This window comes from Archocentrus centrarchus, chromosome 8, assembly GCF_007364275.1.
Source record: "Archocentrus centrarchus isolate MPI-CPG fArcCen1 chromosome 8, fArcCen1, whole genome shotgun sequence".
NCBI lineage: Eukaryota > Metazoa > Chordata > Actinopteri > Cichliformes > Cichlidae > Archocentrus > Archocentrus centrarchus.
Genome location: NC_044353.1, coordinates 14,220,201 through 14,233,277, shown reverse-complemented (window position 1 = coordinate 14,233,277; position 13,077 = coordinate 14,220,201). Strand labels below are relative to the sequence as shown.

Genomic DNA, 13,077 nt, shown 5'->3' with positions numbered 1-13,077 from the left:
GCCAGCCACAATGGAAACAAATAAAATGATGGAACTGGAACAAACACAAAATCACTACTAGTAGATTATGTTGCATGATGTAGCAATCCGATTCTTTGCTTTTCTTTAATAGATGTTGAGCCTACAGTTAAATGTGTCAAAGGCAATTAAATTCTGTATTAGAATAAAGTTTTAAGCTGAGATAATCTAGAGATAAGTGTTCCAGCAAAAACTCTACAGCAACATGCAAATCAGTGTGACAACAAGCAATTCACTGTGGGGTAGAATATCAAGATATTGGTTTGATGGCACAAGTCTTCTCATCCTCTTCCTTCTGCTTGTCATCCTTATGGAAGATTTTTCCATCAGGCTGCTTCACCCAGTTTAGCTCAATGTCTCCACACATGCTGTCCTCCTTCAATTTCTGACTGAGCTGTGAAACACAAAGACCTTATTTTAATCCTGATTAATGTATATATGATGAAAATAATCTGTAAATTTTCCCAGTCTTGTTATTGAATCACCTATTAAAGGGAAAGACAGTCAGGATAAACTGGAAGTAATTTTTCTCTTTTGACATGGTGCTGAGACAATGTCAAAGACCAAATCCTGCTCTGAAGTTTGGTTCAAAACACCCACGTCATGTGACCACAACTAACTGAGGTTTTGGTCCAATTCACCTCTGTTTTAGCAGGTGGCTTACCTGCTGCTTTTGGGTTTGACTGACAGTGTGTAAAACAAACCCCCACAAAGTCATCAGCAGCAGAGGCAGTCGCCCCGGGGAACAGGTCCTAACTGTTCAGAGTACCCACCCGTCTTGAAGTTGCTGGGTGGAGTGCGCAAGGGTGCGCCATTTGATGACTCCATCGTCCAGCTGGGAGACTTCAATGCTCACGTGGGCAATGACAGTGAGACCTGGAGGGGTGTGATTGGGAGGAACAGCCTGCCTGATCTGAACCTGAATGGTGTTTTGTTATTGGACTTCTGTGCAAACCATAGTTTGTCCATAATGAACACCATGTTCGAACATAAGGATGTCCATAGGTGCACATGGCACCAGGACACCATAGGTTGCAGGTCAATGATCAATTTTGTAATTGTATCACCAGATAGGCAGCTATATGTTCTGGACACTCGGGTGAAGAGAGAAGCTGAGCTGTCAACTGATCACCACCTGGTGGTGATTTGGATCTGGTGGTGGGGGAGGATGCTGGACAGACCCGGCGCACCTAAACATATCGTGCACTGGGAACGCCTGGCAGAAGCCCCAGCCCACAAGATTTTCAACTCCCACCTCCAGCAGAACTTCAACAGCATTCCGAGGGAGGTTGAGGACATTAAGTCCGAGTGGACCATGTTCCACACCTGTTGAGGTTTCTGTTCAGAGCTGTGTCTGCAAGGTGGTTGGTGCATGTCATGACGGTAATCCCGAACCAGATGGTGGTCACTGGAGATGAAGGGAGCCATTTATCTGAAGGAGTCCTATCTGGCTTGGTTAGCCTGTTGGACTCTGGAGGTAACTGGCAGGTACCAGCAGGCAGAGTGGAACACGGCTCAGGTGGAGGCTGAAGCAAAATCTAGAGTATTGACAGGGGCTAGTAAAAGAGATCATATTTTTCCCATATTGGCTTCTTTTCATTGGCTCCCTGTTAAATCCAGAACTGAAAATCCTTCTCCTCACATACAAGGTCTTGAATAATCTTAACTTGAAGACCTCATAGTGCCATATCACCTCAATAGAGCACTTCACTCTCAGACTGCTGGCTTACTTGTGGTTCCTAGGACACTTAAGAGTAGAATGGGAGGCAAAGCCTTCAGCTTTCAGGACCCTCTTCTGTGGAACCAGCTCCCAGATTGGATTTCGGAAAGACACCCTCTCTATTTTTAAGATCAGGGTTATAGTTAGAGCTGGATTAGGTGACTCTGAACCCTACCTTAGTTATACTGCAAAAGACCTAGACTGCCAGGGGGTTCCCATGATGCAATCTAGCAGAAAGCTCTCTAGAAATGTGTGCATGATGTCATGAGAGAAACCTCAATACTCAGAAATCATTACCCTTTCCAAGATGTCCTCATTCAGCTCCTCCATATCCACAACAGCATCAGTTTTCTTCAGCTCCACCTTCAGCATCCTCCTCACCTTCATAACTGTTTTCAAATATAAGAACCAAAAGAATAAATTCCATTTGAATTGTAAATTAATTGTAAAAGTTAAACATAACAATTAAATAGAAGCTTTGTGACCATTAAATTCTTCTTTAAAACTGAGAACATGCAAATCAGAACTCACCAGTGTTACAGACAAAGGGCCGCAGGCTTTTACAATCAGAGTTGATCCACTTGCCAAAGAAAGCCCCACAAGAGGCTGTGACTAGAGTAGATGGTGCATGTATGGCCCAGTTAATGAGTGAATATGCACTCCCATCTGACCACCTCCATGAATTCCTGTAGAGACCGATCCATGTGTAAGAAGTCACCATCATCTTCAGCTGTTCATTCTCAGATTGGTTCCTCACAGTGGCCAGGTCAGTGTAGTTCTCCCTGCAGTAGCTTTGAGCATTGTTCCAGGACTTAGCCACATTCACAAAGATGAAGCTTGATGTGTCTGTAAAGATTCAAACAGAGTTTCACTCAAAATTAATTACAAATATCTGAACAATGTTACTTTTAGCTACTTATTTTGTCAAGGTGCTTTAAACCTGCACTTAGTTCATCATTTTATCATTAAAATATATATATATTGAAAAATATATAAAATGACGAGATAAATTATATATGTTCACTAATTGCTTTATTGGCTTAATTGATAGTGATTAATAGTGATAATATAGTGATTCATTACTTCTGTTGTAGCAGAAGAACGGGAAAGTGTTTTCACACCCCTGATCTGTCCAGTTCCCATTTGCAAGCATTGCCACACACGCTTTATACGTTCCTGGACCGTCATTGGGTTCACCATTGTCCCACTGTCTGAATGCAGCTTCTCCTTCACCATAGTCATCCAGAGACCACCTCCATGCTTCAGTGTCAGTCTGGAGCCCGATCCAGGCAGTGCTAATTGAGTTCACCTTTACGAGTTCAGTGAATCTGGCCAAGTCTTGCTCATTATCTACACTGGCCAGGTCAATGTGATTCTTCCTGCAGTAATCTTGAGCTTGAGTCCAGGTCATTTTAGTTTTAACAAACTGGTAGTTGTGAGGAAAACAGGCAGGTATGAAACACAGTCCTGTGGTAATGACAAAGATAGTTTACTCACAGTTTATGAATGAATATGATGTCATGGGTCCACTCATTATTGTGTGTTCAATGTGGCAAAAGCAGATTGACACATTGTTAATTTAAGACACTCAATTCAATTTTGCTTGATTTTGGAAAAAAAAAAATTCCTCCTCTGTTATGGATTTACATAAAATTAATGTGAATTTTTTCGGTTTGTAGAAAGACATGATTTACACTGACCTGATAGGACGATCACCATAACTGCAGTCATGATGCTGAAAAGCTCACTTATGCCTTGAACTGATGAAAGTCAGTATATCAGTGTTATTTTCTGTGGTGGGAGACAAAATATAGCATAACTTGCAAAGTACAGTCCCAGTATAAAAATGACTGATACAAGAGAAAGTGTTGCATTTAAAATAATAATAAGTACCACTCTTCTTCTATTAAAAGTAAAAAAAAATAAATAAATAAAGACTGATTCTCATCAACAACAAGAGCATTAACATTTTTGATTAACTGCATTTAATACACAAAACATTGATTATTTTATTAAATAAATAAATTCTTTGTGCTTACCTGAAATAAATATCAGTTACCAGTGAAAACCAAGCAGCTGAAACAAACACTGTAAGCCTCTTTCTATCTGTGTAAAGGTTGCGTATTCTCAGTGCAGTCCTTAGATTGGAAAGAAATGCTTGATTTGCAATTGTGTGTTCTACTAAATTAGTGCGTAACATCTGTCCTTAAAGAGGACCTGTGACAGCACGGGGGATGAGTCAACCAAATTTTGTTCATTTCCCCAGCACAAAATGTAAATAACTAAATCCCTGTTCTATCCAGTTTAGTAGGAATGACTCTCCTGGGACTGCACTCACCTTCAGCACATTATTTTTAATACTTACCCAAACATTCAAAAATTGAATGAAATTCAAAAAGAGGTTTGTTTGATCTTTAACAGGATTTTTTTACCCACCCTTCAGTAAAAAGGAAACTCATACCCTCACGTTAAAATCTATTTAGGCATGCAGACCTCCATATTTACATACAAATTATTTTCTTTTTCTCCTTAATTAACTAAATGAAAGCACTGCTCCCATCTAGATATATAATATAAAATGTGGCAAAAGAGGAACAAGATTTACCAAAAGAAGAACACACAAGTACATCATGAATCTGATCTGCACTTTTCTCAGGACTTTTCTGAAAAAGAAAAAAAAAAAACAAAACCAAAGGATGAATACTCATTTTATTTTGTGCACTTGTTTCTATTAAAAGGTCATTTTGATTTTTTTACCAAATTATAAATAATAATGGTTTGTTGACAAGAATTTTGTCTCAGTGTATTTATTTGTGATGACTCAGAAACTGATGTTTGCTTCACAATAAAGGCTAACCATACCAGTAGCAGTGGTAGTAGCAGGTGTGTAAAAGTGCTGGACAATTAAGTGTTTCTATTGTTGAGATGAAATGACCAAATATTTCCCACAGTCATGAACATGCTGGACTCCAACAACAAAACTGCACTGAGAGTAAAATGCATGTTAAATTCAGGTAAGTTGGTGATTTATAAATGGGTGCTCCATAAACGACATGGAGATGCACATGCTTGTGTATATCGACTATGCTGGCAAGCGTATATTCCCATCCAAATAACTGAATTCAGATGTTCCAGCTTCCACTTCCATGGCCACATATATATAAAACCAAGCACCTAGGCATGCAGACTGCTTCTATAAACATTTATGAAAGAATGGGTCGCTCTCAGGAGCTCAGTGAATTCCAGCATGGTACTGTGATAGGATGCCACCTGTGCAACAAGTCCAGTTGTGAAATCTCCTCACTACTAAATATTCCACAGTCAACTGTTAGTGGTATTATAACAAAGTGGAAGAGATTGGGAACAACAGCAACTCAGCCACAAAGTGGTAGGCGATGAAAAATGACAAAGCGAGGTCAGCGGATGCTGAGGCACATAGTGACACATAGAAGTCATCAACTTTCTGCAGAGTCAGTCACTGCAGACCTCCAAACTTCATGTGGCCTTCATGTGCCCTGTCCTTTATACCACTGCATCAGATGGCATAAAGTACACCGCTACTGGACTCTAGAGCAGTGGAGACAATCTGATGGACAAGTCTGGGTTTGGTGGCTGCCAGGAGAACGGTACTTCTTTGTCTACACTGTGCCAAGTGTAAAGTTTGGTGTGTGTGTGGGGGCGGGGGGGGGGGGGGGGGGGGGGGGGTGCAGTATGGTATGGAGTTGCTTTTCAGGAGTTGGGCTCAGCCCCTTAGTTTCAGTTTGTTTGGGAATGGCTGCTTTCTGTTCCAACATGACTGCGCACCAGTGCACGAAGCAAGGACCATAAAGACATGGATGAGCCAGTTCGGTGGAAGAACCTGACTGGCCTGCACAGTCTTGACCTCAACCTGTTAGAACACCTTTGGGATGAATTAGAGCAGAGACTGTGATCAAACATCAGTGTCTGACCTCACAAATCATCTTCTGGACGAATTATCAAAAATTCCCATAAACACTTCTAAATCTTGTGGAAACCCTTCCCAGAAGAGTTGAAGCTGTTATAGCTGCAAAGTGTGGGCCAACATCATATTAAACCCTATGGATTAAGATTGGGATGTCACTAAAGTTCACATGTGTTTGAAGCAAGAGGAGCAAGTACTTTTGGTAATATAGTGTGTTAATGGCCATGAACTATGAAAAAATCATTGTCCTACTGAAAACTGTACTTTATTCAAGGTAAATCAAAAGTAAAATGTGATCTTTGTTTATATTAAAATGAAATTGGCTGCAGCTCACAGCTTAATTTGGCATGAAATCAAACCAAATCAAAGCAGGCTACAATTTGAAAGAGGACCTCGGAGAAAAGAGTGGAATTGTTGATGCATGAATTCCAAAATATTAACTTTAATTAAACTGATGTGTTTGATCTGGACAATAATAGTTTTTTTTCTGAATTTGTTTCTTGAAGTCATAATGTCAGGAGCAAAATCAGTGAAGAACATGAAACAAATTATCTTTAAATTCTCAAACTGTCTGCAGCTGCAGGATCAGGATGATATGACAGCAGATCGATCAGCTTGATCAGAAGAACCAACTTCTAGCACATCACAGAATTACTTTTATAGGGAAACCTTATCACATTTTTGTACTATTATTTCCTCTGTGTTGGTTACTGCTTAAGGACAGCTTTTTGCTTTTTGGTTAAGTTTAGGCAAAAAAATGACCTGGTAAAGTATGCTGACAAACAAATGTTTAACTTGGAACTACCAATAATTTGGATTTTTCTGCACCTGGATCACACAAACAAGTGAAGCCACAGTAAACATCAAATGCTGCCCATTACATTAAGTGAAGGGCTCACACTTGTTTTTCCAGTAGGTAACTGGGAGATGTTTCAGATATTGGTTTTGTAACGTTTGTATATTAGTTTGAAGTCAAATTTGCGAAACATAATAATGATCTAGGGTTGAGATGTTTTTATGAATCTTTATATGTATAGAGTTTCTTTTCACTTCTGTTTATTTTCAGAACAAAGATATTAACTGTGAATATATGAAAATAAAACATGTAGAAAACATAGAAAGAAGCCACACAGGTGCAGTTGAACTTGCAACATTCTGGCTGCAGACTTCAACTCAGTTTTGAAGTAAAAAACAGATGTTGTGACTGTGCTTTCAAATAAGGATTCAAATGGGATTTATTCAAATATTCTCCTTGGAGCGATGGAGGGATTTATTTTACTAAACAAATGAACATGGATGACTGAATTTCCCAGGAACCTTTGAAAAAACAGACAGCATTCACACAAAACACACTAGTTCTACACTAAGAATACACAACCATTCAAGTCTTGTTTCTGAATTTCATTTGAAGAACAAATCATCCAACAACTTGACAGAAAAAACTAATTTGTGGAGTCCTGTAGCACATACAGTGTAGTTACAGGTATGTTTTGGTTTTTATTTTTAGTAATATTGTTAAAAATGTAAAAAAAAAAAAGAAAAAAAAAGTGCTGATTCAGTTTATTTGCTCCAACTCCCATATTATTATATTAATACAAAGGAGTACAAACTTTATATCAAACAAAATCCAAATCAGTTTGAACATCTTTTATGTTGAACACAAGCAGAGTAAATCAAAAGGAACAACAAGAAAACCAATGTATTAAGCATGCCAATCAGCAGTATTCAAACTCTAATGGAGAAATAGAAAATGAGGGATTCTGTTGAAACTAAGCCAAAAATATCAGCCACAACTGCCAGGAAAAATGTTCAGGATGCAAAGAAAAAAGCCACAAGTGTGAGCTTCACGGGCAAAGGGAACCTGATTGAAATTGGTGGCAGGATGAATGCAGCATGTTATCAGAAAATACTGAAGGAAAATTTGCCCTCAGCCTGGAAACTGCACATGGGGTGCACCTGGATGTACAGGGGTAGACTTGTTTTTGCAACTAGGAGTGTGTGTCCCCTCCCCCAACTGACAGTCAGATTATTCTCAGACCCAGGAGCTGCATCCATTTTCCAGACAGTCCATAGGGAAAATAAGGCTACAACTTTTTCTAATGACTTCAGACTGCACACTGTTCTCACCTGGGTATCCAGCAATAGACATGTTAATTTTAAAGCGGTTCAGGTGAATAGTTGTTGAGATATGCAAAGAACACAGAGATTTCTTCATTTATTAGAGATATCCCTAATTTGACCAATGGTACAACAAGCTCCACTGGATTAGGTTAATTTTAATGTTAGCAGAATCTCATTAAAACACAAGTGACAGGCAAGTACGATAAACCAGCAGCATACTGAAACCCAGCAGGGACTGTTTGACATGTTTAAAATGAGTATCAGGGTTAGCCTTGTAGCAAATGCAGCTTCAGAGAAAAATGTAGGGATGGGACGCTCGAAACAGACGCTTCGACACTGTGTCGAGCTTCCGAAGCGCAGATGTTTCGAAACACTGCTCCGAAACCTGGTTCGAAACACCCATGTCACGTGACCGTGGCAAAGCGAGGCTTTGGTGCATTTCACAGTAGCTGCGATAGGTGGCTTACCCGCTGCCAGAAGCTTAAAAGTCAACCCAAACACATCGAAACCTCGAGGGTTTTTTATGAGATGCGAGAGGTTTTGAGAGAGGAGGAAGAATTTGATATAGTGACATTGCAATTGATAGCGTGATTTAGTGAGTGATAGATTAGTCAAGTTAGAATATTTAATCATAGGTTACTTAAAAGTAGACAGGTAGGATTATATTAAATTAATTCAGTTTAAAATATAGTTAGTGATAGTAGCAGCGAGACAAAGATAGGTACGAGATAGTACAGCAGTTTCAGGTGTAGTCACATAGACTAGATAGATTAAGATGTAAGAGATCCCGATCTGTAGTGTGGGAGCATTTCCATTTGGAAACACCAAATAAAGTCAGGTGTATGATTTGTGCTAAGCAGCTGGCCTACTGCAATAATACATCTTCTATGATGTGCCATTTGAGGAGTGCCCATCCTGCCATTTTAGAGGGTTCAGAGGGAGGTAATGTTCCCGCTGTACGTAGGCCTGCTCCTGGGCCATCTAATTAAGGTATGCATTGTTTGAAAGATTATTTAGATTGAGCCTGAATGCATTAAAACTCACTAAGAATGGCCACAGTTTGAAATGGGACCAGTCCATTGTCAACACTGAAATAGCAAACAAATGCTGATAAATGAGAATTGTATTGAATCAGTATGTTTCCTGTCTGTATTTATGCAAAAACCACCAAAGGCACAATATGTTTGTGTCTGTGTGTATTTGACATAATATTAACTGTAATTCCCAAAGACTATAGTATTTTCAGATGGAAATGTGACAGCACACTGAACAGAAACTCCCTATAACACAGCTTGGTTGTTTAGCGTATTTTGGCAATGCTGTTGTATGGCCAAGTAACAGCCTCATACCCAAAACGGTTTTTGAAGATACATTTAGTTTTACGCTACATTTACTCTTTTGGGATTGATTTTATGTTCTCTTTTAAAAGGCAGGCAGAAAGAGTTGGATGAGGCTCTGGTGAACTTGGTGGTGAAGGATTTGAGGATGAAGGTTTTAGGGCCTTTGTCCAAAAGCTTGACCCCAGCTACAACCTGCCATCAAGAAAAGTACTCAAAGAAATGGTGGAGGAGCAGTACAAGATCACAAGGAGAAAGTGAAGGCAGCCTTGTTACAAAATATTTTATTTCATACATTTATTTGTTTTGCATTACACTGAATTAATAAGCAACTGAAACACATATTAAAACACAGTTCTTTACAGTCACAGCATGCGGTCTTTGACAAGAGTTTTTCTTGCTTTGTTGGATGGCAGTTTCTCCCAAAACATGTGCGGATCATAATTATTAATAGTGTGGTGTAATGAGTACCCTCGCTTACAATTGTTCAGCACTTGTGCGTTTCATTGTTTCAGAGAACGTCATTATACAGATGTGGAATGAGCTAAAGTAGCCACTGGATGTCACTATAGAGATGTGTTTCAGATTGTTTCGAAGCCTTGACACAATTCGCTTCAAACGGTTCAGTGTTTCGGAAAGCCTCGCTTTGCCCATCATTAGAAAAATGTTTAACTGCACTGTATGAACTGCAAATGACCCCTGCAGTAGCTTTAACCGTAATATACAAGAAAACAACTATAGGCTACTGCTTACTATGACACTCTAATGAGGCAGCTGGGCTTTAAGAATTTATTTTTGCTTATTAATGTACAACAGAATACTGTCAATTTACCCCGTGTACATAAGGTATATTCACTAACATATCACATTATATTTGGGTGGCTTCATGAACAATTAAAACTATGTTCTCCTGCACAAACACGTGCAAGAAAAACTAACAAGAGTGACGATGTTGACCTGCTTCAAACCATTTTCACACAGTCTGGATTAAGAGTCTAACTAGATGAGCCAGCAAACTAGATGAGTTTGCTGAGCAATGTAAATGCTACACAGCTCAATTACCTGCACATACAAAACCATTTATTAAAAAAAAAAAAAAAAAAAAAAAAAAAATCACCACTTACAAGGCGCCACAGTTTATCTCATATTTAATATTCAGCACAGGACACCACACACATACATGAGGTCCTGCATCAGATGCAAAAAGACGTCATCAGGATTAAGCAGGACACTGAGACACTGTCAACACTGATCTGGTCCAGCAATGTCCAAAATGAGTAAACATTTAGGTTCAGCTATCACACCGCTGTCCCCTCTTTCCTCTGTTGCTCTTGTTCCTGCCTGCGGAAATAATCTTTGCTCAGCAAAATGTCCCTCTTTAAAGGCAAGAGAGGCTCCTCCATCGCTCTGGTGCCTTCTGCTTTCTTCTGCTGTGCCAGCAGCATGGCACGGAGCAGGGGAGGGTAGGGGACATTTCGGACGGGCGGCTCAGGAAGGGGCTCAAAGTCCTTAAATTGCTGCTCCGTGTGTTTGGGAATCAGGCGCCAGTCGTGGTACATCACCTTGTCCACCTCCTTGACCTCACTCTCCTGTTTCCCTGCAAACGATAGTTTTGAGAATATTTACTAAATCCACACAGGTGTTCATACTGAGCCCAAAACAGATCACAATGACCTATAGGATGCATGTGAAAACACTAATCTTACCTTTGTAAGTGAGGATCCCCCATGCTCGGCCATGATCCATGTTCTACAAAACACAAGAAACACCCCATCCTTTAGTTACAGGATGCATGCCCACCCTACCAAACATGTCTCTCACTTGTATCCAGCATGACAACATGCAGGGATCCACACTCTCACCTCTGCTGTGTAGTCCACCTTGACCTTGGTGATCTGCCAGTAGCTGGGCTCCGAGTGGTCCTCCAGCCAGGACTTGCGGGTGAAGAGGCGGCCTACTCCGAACATCCTCATCCCGGCCAGGAGGGAGAAGAGGCGGCTCTCCCTGCGGACATCCTGCCAGGCCAGCACAGGTAGCATCTTCCCCGTGTGCGGCCGTTTCATCGTCTCATAGTCCAGGGCGTACTTCTGAGACTCCCGCGGCCGGGACTTGAGCTCTCTGTACGCCCGAATCTTCCGAGCCATTTCCGCTATGAGGCGAAGTCTCTTTTTCTTCACCATGACGGCAGCTTCTTCCTCACGTCACCTACCTACGTACACCGGTCAGCGATTATCCTGAAAAACACGGAATTTGTGTAATTGGCCGGCTCCGTGCAAAATAAAACAAGTAATTAGTCGTTTCGCACACTGGTTCCAACAGACAAAGGTGCGCTACCACTGACAGCGTTTAAACTCGGCAGTATCGATATTAAATACCTGAAAACTCCCTGAAGCAGCGGCGCGGATACTTGACCTCCTCAAACAAATTGCAGCGCTTCCGGTACTTACTTTGGTCCAACCCTAAAAGTCTTCCGTGTGATCAGCCATTGTGCTTTCGTTCCGTTTAAAGAAGATTTACACGTGAAAGGAGAAGGCTAGTCTTTAGAAAAAATATAATAATTACAAAATTTATATCCAGATAAACTAATTGGCTCTGCTACTTTATTTCTTTAATTTGTCACAGTAACCACTGTCAATGTGCCAGTGTCAGGAAAATGCCTGATTTGCAGCTGTGAGAGTCATTAAAACAGTAACACACACCAAAAAGGTAAATACATATTATTTTAAATACGTAACAACTATTTACTAAGTATTTAAAATGCCTTACATTTACTTGTTTTATTAAACTGCTCAATAAAAACTTTATTCATATAGCATTTAAGGAGAGATAAAAGTAATACAGCATAAGGTATGGGAATACTGGCAGCACAAGGAGATAAAAGAGAGAAATAAAGCCAAAAACCGGGTAAATTTAAAGCAAATATTGAATTTTTTTTTTTTTAAATCAGTAGGAGAAGATAATAAAAACAATCATGAAGGACGACAAAAACATAACTCACAGTGGAAGGGACAGAAAAAGCCTGTTTATAAAAATATATCTTTGAGAGGGCTTTAAAAGATGATAGTGAGCCAGACTGGCCTCCTCACATATACAGTTTATTTCTAAACCTAAATGGACAGAAAATTTAAAATAAACATTTTTGTGTGAATCATATTCAAAAAGGAAAGTGCTCAGCTGCATGTTATATTGTTATCCCTTTTAAATAAACATTTAATAATCAATACTTTCTTTCTAGATTGCTGTATTGATGATAGTGACAATTTTTAAATAGAAATTACAAATGGTTAAAGAGAAAAATATACATATACTTAATCAAGAAATTGTCTGTGAAATCACAGACATCTATAAAAACCTAAATTAGCAGTCAAGTGCATAGTACCACACTCACCAGGCAATTTGTTAGGTGCACCTAACAAGTTCAACTCCTCGTTAACGCTAATGTCTAATCAATCGGATGGCAACAGCCCAAGTGCATTTATGCACATAGACAAAGTTGAGAAGACCTGCTGGGTATCAAGAAAGGTGATTTAAGCAACTTTGAACTTTGGCTGTTGGTGTCAAAAAACTGTTGATCTGCTGGGATTTTCCAGCACAATCATCTCTAGGTTTTACAGAGGCCTCCACAGTCACCAGACCAACAGAGCACCTTTGGGATATGGACTGCTGAATCTCTGCCGTGAAGAAATAATTAGCTCTGAATGTACAAGGGGGTCCAACCCAGTACTAGTAAGGTGTACCTAACAGAGTGGTTGGTGTGTGCACAGATTAACACCAGGCAGGAAATCAAGAATGTATCTCCATTACTAAAGAATCTCAAAGCTGAAGTGCACATGGGACAAGAAAGATGACTATGCTGTGAGAAATTTGACACAAACAGCAGTGACTCATGGTCAGCTGCAAACACATTGCTGTCCTGCTGATCTGCCATCAGTCTGAAC

At 39.9% G+C, this 13,077-nt stretch overlaps 1 protein-coding gene across 2 annotated transcripts; it reads right to left on the bottom strand.

Annotated features, from left to right (window-relative positions):
* Nucleotides 1-10,270: 10,270 nt before the first annotated feature.
* Nucleotides 10,271-11,605, bottom strand: mrps34 (mitochondrial ribosomal protein S34). 2 transcript variants are annotated; one of them, XM_030735853.1, is made up of 4 exons: nucleotides 11,515-11,605; nucleotides 11,002-11,373; nucleotides 10,846-10,888; nucleotides 10,271-10,736 (listed from the first exon to the last, which is right to left on the bottom strand). In XM_030735853.1, exons 2-4 carry the CDS (start codon nucleotides 11,317-11,319, stop codon nucleotides 10,438-10,440), a joined length of 660 nt encoding a protein of 219 aa, XP_030591713.1. In that variant the 5' UTR covers nucleotides 11,320-11,373; nucleotides 11,515-11,605; the 3' UTR covers nucleotides 10,271-10,437. The 2 variants fall into 2 exon arrangements, with proteins under 2 accessions (XP_030591713.1, XP_030591714.1); XM_030735854.1 differs by lacking the exon at nucleotides 11,515-11,605 and having other exon boundaries at nucleotides 11,002-11,502.
* Between the last annotated feature and the right edge of the window lie 1,472 nt (nucleotides 11,606-13,077).

Bases quoted from the DNA above. Each gene is read 5' to 3' on its own strand.
- mrps34 (XM_030735853.1), bottom strand. From the start codon at position 11,319: ATGGTGAAGAAAAAGAGACTTCGCCTCATAGCGGAAATGGCTCGGAAG. The intron at 10,889-11,001 runs GTGAGAGTGTGG...TGTGTTTTGTAG, and splicing joins AGGTGGACTACACAGCAGAG to AACATGGATCATGGCCGAGC. The intron at 10,737-10,845 runs GTAAGATTAGTG...TATCGTTTGCAG, and splicing joins GGGGATCCTCACTTACAAAG to GGAAACAGGAGAGTGAGGTC.